Genomic DNA, 6,816 nt, shown 5'->3' with positions numbered 1-6,816 from the left:
AAACATGGCTCATGAGACAGATAAGTACACGGGACTGGTGCTCTGGGATGAGCTCCGGAGAGGGCCTTTCCAAAGAACGAATGTTATGAGGCTTAGTGCCATATGCTTGTTGATCAACAAGAAAAGGATGAATGTGCCCATTATGACGGTTGCCACAATTTCGCATAATTCGTCACCAAATGATGAGTTTATGTTATGTTATGTTACGTTTAAATGATATTTGAAATCTCACGATTTTTACTGCATATACTTGCTGAGTCTTTAGACTCAATATACTTGAATGGTGCAGGTAATGAGGATGACATTTATGCATATGTCGACGAGTTTAATGTCGGACATGAAGAAGAGCAAGGAGTCGGACCGGCGGGCAATGCATGAGTGTGTTATGTGTTGAGTGTGATATGCTATGTCTTGAGCTATTTGCAACTTTATGATGTATTTTAAGGTTGTAAACAAGTTTTATAAATTTTAAGGTTTGGATTTGGTTTGTAAACTATTCTGAAATGTTTTAAGTAAAGTTTGATGTATGCATACATCTTTCAAAAAAATTTCTTTTCCGCGTTATTGTAAGGTTATGTTAGTTTTGTAACATCTTCATCGGTTGAGGGTGTTACAGTTTGGTATCAGAGCAGTTCGCTCTGGGTTTTCTTGAAACATTCATGCATACTCGCCACGACTCCAACGCTCCGTCTTCATGTCTGTAAGTTATGATGTTTATTCGATTATGTGTATGATAATGCGATGAGATATTGTATGCATGTTACATGTTAAAGTATATTTACGTATTGAATCGTGACTGAGCGGTGTGGATAATATTGGACTTTAGGACTATGGCATCACGTAGGGGAAATAACACCAACGCCAACTCCAATGCCGCTAACAACAACCATAATGATTGCAGGCCAGATAGTGAGAACAATCAAAACAACCAGTTTTTGGCGGGATTAACTGCTCTGCTTCAAGAGCAAAGCCGTGCTTAGGGAGCTCAAATCCAACAGTTGCTTCAAGCCCAGACAGCTAATGCCGGAAATAACCATCCTGCGGCTAATCAAAACCCTATGTACAAAAGGTTCTTAGAGTTGGGACCACCTGAGTTCAAAGGAGAGACTGATCCTTTGATTGCGGAACAATGGTTCCAAGCTATGGAGACTGCTTTTGAATTCATGCAGATCACGGATGCGGATAGATTGAGATGTGCTACCTATATGTTCCGTTATGACGCTCGTGTTTGGTGGAATGGAGCCAAAGCAGCGTTGAACCTAACCACCCTTACTTGGAATGGATTCAAGGATGTGTTCTACGGCAAATATTTCACGGTGAGCACCCGAAACAGGTTGGCTAGAGAGTTTTTGGAGATCCGTCAAGGAAACATGTCAATTGCGGAGTATGTAAAGAAGTTTGAAAGGGGAAGATACTTTGTACCGATGATTTCTGGTGATCCTGCTGAAGAGTTGAAACATTTTACAGAAGGGTTGAATGCCTTCATCAGAAAGGATGTTAGACTAAGTGGAGCGAAAAATTACAAAGAAGCGGTAGATCAGGCCATGCTGTCCGAAAAGGACAGAAACGATATTATCAGAGAGTCACATGCAAAGAGATCTAACTATCAGGGTCGAGACCAACAAGGAAATTCTAACAGAAAGAGGCCGTACCAAGCCCCTCCCCAACACCGACCGTACCAACAACAACAGCCTCGACCTCAAGGGAAGAAACAGTTGGCTCTGCCAGCACCAAAACCGGAAAATGCACCAACATCTTGTCAAAAATGTGGAAAACTTCATTCAGGCCAATGTATGATGGGAACTGGTGTATGTTACTTGTGCAAACAACCAGGATATTTTGCAAAGAAATGTCCCCAACAAAGAGGACCGGTCAAAGGCCGAGTGTTTGCCATGACTCATGAGCAAGTGGACACAAACTCAGCCATCGTCACAGGTATGATTAATGTTTTTAGTATTCCTGCTCATATCTTAATTGATACTGGAGCTACACATTCATTCATATCTATTGAATTTGTTAATAAATCGGGTTTGGTACCGGATAAGTCAATTTCGAGGTTTAGTATATCTTTGCCTTCAGGGGAAGAATTGAGTAGTGATTTGATTATCAGAGGATGCAGTATACAGATGCAAGGTCATGAGTTGTATGCTGATTTTATTATCCTCAAAATGTAGGACTTTGACGTGATATTTGGTATGGATTGGTTGTCTTGTTACGAGGCTACCATAGACTGTAAACGGAGGACGGTTTCCTTGAAAACTAAGGATGGAGAAACGTTTCTATTCCATGCCACACCGAAAAATAATTCATCTCTTTTAATTTCAGTAGGTAAGGCATGGAAACTGTTGAATAAAGGATGTGAAGGTTTCCTCGCAAGTGTCACTTGCGACCAAGAATTACCTCGACCGAAACTTGAAGACGTCGAGGTAGTGAGAGATTTCCCAGAAGTATTTCCTGATGATATTGCAGGATTACCTCCAGCTAGGGAGGTAGAATTTGGGATTGAATTAATGCCCGGAACCCAACCAGCTTCCAAAGCACCATACAGATTAGCACCGACTGAAATGAAAGAATTGAAGGAGCAACTACAAGAGCTACTCAATAAAGGCTTTATTAGACCGAGTATATCGCCTTGGGGTGCACCGGTATTGTTTGTCAAGAAGAAAGATGGGTCTATGAGACTGTGCATAGATTATAGAGAGCTGGATCGAGTAACAGTGAAGAACAAATATCCACTGCCAAGGATTGATGATTTGTTTGATCAGTTACAAGGGGCAGTAGTATTCTCCAAGATCGATTTGAGATCAGGTTATCACCAATTGAAGGTGAAAGATGAAGATATTCATAAGACGGCTTTCAGGACTCGTTATGGCCACTACGAGTTTTTAGTCATGCCATTTGGAGTTACCAATGCACCGGCTGTATTCATGGATCTTATGAGCAGAGTGTTTCAGCCTTTCTTAGATCAGTTTGTCATAGTATTCATAGATGACATACTGATATACTCTCGTAGTTCAGATGAGCATCGTCAACATCTAACTACAGTCTTGCAGATTCTGAAAGAAAAACAATTGTTTGCTAAGTTCAGTAAGTGTGAATTTTGGCTGGAACTGTTGGAGAACGCGGCGATCAGATCAATCAGAATTGATACCCGGTGCAGCGGAAGTTTAAAAATTTTATATGGAACGATTCCATAATGGGTATCAAAACTTAAAGATTAAATTGTGTGTGTAAAAATTAAATAACAATTATAAATTTTTACCTCCAATCTCGAAGCGAGATTATGGACACCAACAGATTGCTCTGCTCTTGTTGTATATCCCTGGAACTGATGGACGAACTGTTCTTCAATCAGGTCCACGAACGGATAATTAATCCCTCTGATAGATTGCACTAGAAAATCTATCAGAAGTTTCTACGAAGAGAATTAACGAATTTTATCCGTTAAACCAGACTGTAATTCAAAATTCACAGACTGGATTTTTCCGAGCAGAGGGGAGGGGGGCGGCGGCCACACTCAATAAAATTAGGGTTTTTCGAAAATAATTTTGTGACCTGTTGTGTGTCTAATTTCTGTACTGCATTAACTTATTTATAATGTAGGCCCGCTAACAGCTTAGGGCCCATTAGTCATAAGTTCAAGCCCGACAAGCAAAGCCCGCACGTTCAGAAATTAATATAAAATTCATCGTGACTCAGATTGATAAACCAATTTCACCAATGTGCACAGAAACCATTTCTGCACCTTTTAAAGTCAAGATAAATTTTTCTGAATCCGAATTCAGTGATTTCCAAAAATGCCCATCCCTATGTCATTTTAGGAAATCTTACTCCTCTACTCTTAAATAAGAAGTCCAACTTCTTTGTTCATTAAATTTAACTCTTTAAATTTAACTATCTCAACGGGGATCAAAAATCCATTACTCTGTGTGACCCTCAATGGTTCAGGGATACAGCTAGCCGTGGGCTCACAACTCCTTGTGACTCGGAACAACGATTTCCGACTTGCCCATCGAATCATGGTAAGAGCGCCTAGCAACATCGCCCCATGATTCCCTAGGTATCACTGATAGTGCCTGCAAAAACCAATAGATTTTGGTTAGCGTACAGTACGGTCCCTTCATCCATATATCCCGATCGAATCAACAACCATTGGTATATCGAGAGTCGTTCGAGATTCGATAACTATGCAATGCATCTTGAAGATCAAATAGTGACATCGCATGTGCTACTAAGAAACCATTTCTTAAAACACATCATGTACTCTGGCCAGAGATTCGTCACACTAATATCTCCTCAGATCGCATAGGATATCCACACTCGCAAGTATGTGGTGAATCCTTGACAACAAAGCATCGACTCCTATATGTGTTGTAACTGTACCCAATCCCGACACCTGATGACCCCAATAGAGTCGATAAATGAGTCAAAGCACAGTACTAGCATATAGAGTCTCAATGATGTTTCAAGTAGTAAGGACTAATGGTGTACAACCAAAACCGTGGACTTTATCCACTCGATAAGTGATAACCACTTGGAAAGTCCGGATAGGGTAGTTCGATCATTCATCGTATGAATATCCATTTGCATGCTTCGAACATCTCTATGTTCCTTACCAATGAAACATGGTACTCTGCATCGCAAATGCTAGTCTCAATCTCGAGCAATCCTTATCCTTATTATCGGACGGCTCCATCGACTAGGAACAATTTAGAATATACAGTGACTATAAGATGTGTTTCATGATAGACATCCCCATGTACTACCACATCTTATATACACTATAGTATATTCAAGGTCTTTATCAAAACAACAATAGTATATCACAATATAACAATATGAAGAAACATAAAGTCATTGCCATTAAAAAAAGTGTAAATTATATTAAACAAAAGATTGTTTATACAAAGAGTCATCAAAGCCCTTAGCCACAAGTTGGCTCACCGGGCACCCACTCTTTCAATCTCTCACTTGCCCTAAAGCCAACTAGTCATACTACGTAGACCCATTGCTTTGCGATGTTTGTCAAATAATGGTCCTGGCAAGGGCTTAGTAAGTGGATCAGCGATATTGTCTGCAGAGGCCACTCTTTCGACAGTGATGTCTCCTCTTTCCACAATCTCCCGGATGATGTGGTATTTCCTCAGTACGTGTTTGGATCTTCGATGAGACCTTGGTTCCTTTGCCTGAGCAACGGCACCCGTGTTGTCACAGTACACCGGGACTGGACCAACAACTTCAGGAATGACGCCCAACTCTTGGACGAAATTCCTCATCCAAACGGCCTCTTTAGCAGCAGCTGATGCTGCAATGTATTCTGCCTCAGTGGTGGAATCCGCTGTGGTGTCCTGCTTGGAACTCTTCCAAGAGACAGCACCGCCATTGACCATGAACACAAATCCAGAGGCTGACTTCGAGTCATCCACATCACTTTGGAAGCTAGAGTCGGTATAGCCTTCCAATTTTAGTTCTCTTCCTCCATATACCATGAACATATTCTTAGTCCTTCGTAAGTACTTAAGAATGTCCTTCACGGCTTTCCAATGCATTTGACTGGGATTAGCTTGATATCTGCTCGTGACACTCAGAGCAAATGCTACATCCAGTCTGGTAGATATCATCCCATACATGATACTACCTATGGCTGACGCATATGGTACATGTGTCATTTTCTCTATTTTTTCATCAGTCTTGGGACACATAGACTTGGATAGAGAAACTCCATGACACATGGGTAGATGTCCTCTCTAGGACCCATCCATTAAAACCGTTTCAATATGGTGTCGATGTAGGTTGATTGAGTGAGTCCTATCATTCTCTTAGATCTATCTCTATAGATCAGTATCCCTAGAATATAGGATGCCTCACCCAAATCCTTCATCGAGAATCTACCTGATAACCATATCTTTGTTGACTGCAACATCCCTACGTCATTCCCAATGAGTAGGATGTCATCAACATAAAGTACTAAGAATGTCACAGCATCCTTAACTACTTTCTTGTACACGCATGGTTCCTCCGGGTTCTTGATGAAACCAAAATCCTTTATTGTTTCATCAAATTTCTGGTTCCAACTTCTTGATGCTTGTTTTAGACCATAGATTGATCTCTGAAGCTTGCATACCTTATGCTCGCTTCCCATGGATGTGTATCCCTCAGGCTGCGTCATATAGATTTCTTCCTTAATGTCTCCATTAAGAAGAGCAGTCTTCACATCCATTTGCCATATCTCATAGTCATACCAAGCAGCTATGGCAATAAGGATTCTTATGGACTTGAACATTGCAACTGGTGAAAAGGTTTCATCATAGTCAACTCCTTGTCTTTGAGTATAACCTTTCGCCACCAATCGCGCCTTGTAGGTCAATACCTTACCATCAGGCCCAAGCTTTCTTTTGTAGATACATTTACACCCTATTGGAACAATTCCATCGGGAGAATCTACTAAAGACCAAACTTGGTTTGTATGCATCGAATCTATTTCCGACTGCATAGCTTCAAGCCATAAATTTGAATCCGCATCAGAAATTGCTTCCTTGAAGTTTCTTGGATCATATCCAACATCGGGTTCATCTTGATCCCCTTCAAGAAGAAGACCATATCGAATAGGAGGTCTAGAAGTCCTCTCGGATCTTCTAGGTATAGGCGTGTCTATCAATGGTTCCAGAGGTGTAGGATCGTTATTTTGTATTTTGGGTTCTTCTCGAATTTCTTCGAGTTCCATCATCTCGCCTTTCTTATCCAATAAGAACTCCTTCTCCAAGAAGGTGGCATTCCTTGAAACAAACACCTTTGTTTCAGCAGGATGATAGAAAT

At 40.9% G+C, this 6,816-nt stretch overlaps 1 protein-coding gene across 1 annotated transcript; it reads left to right on the top strand.

Moving 5' to 3' along the window:
* Nucleotides 1-1,058: 1,058 nt before the first annotated feature.
* Nucleotides 1,059-2,174, top strand: LOC140862520 (uncharacterized). Its single transcript, XM_073265550.1, has one exon. The coding sequence runs from the start codon at nucleotides 1,059-1,061 to the stop codon at nucleotides 2,172-2,174; it is 1,116 nt and encodes a 371-aa protein (XP_073121651.1).
* Nucleotides 2,175-6,816: the final 4,642 nt, after the last annotated feature.

This window comes from Henckelia pumila, chromosome 1, assembly GCF_033568475.1.
Source record: "Henckelia pumila isolate YLH828 chromosome 1, ASM3356847v2, whole genome shotgun sequence".
NCBI lineage: Eukaryota > Viridiplantae > Streptophyta > Magnoliopsida > Lamiales > Gesneriaceae > Henckelia > Henckelia pumila.
The sequence above is the reverse complement of the archived record's forward strand: the minus strand, read 5'-3'. Positions and strand labels throughout refer to the sequence as shown.

What these genes read in the sequence shown, in the direction of transcription:
- LOC140862520 (XM_073265550.1), top strand. Translation starts at nt 1,059, where the DNA reads ATGTACAAAAGGTTCTTAGAGTTGGGACCACCTGAGTTCAAAGGAGAG.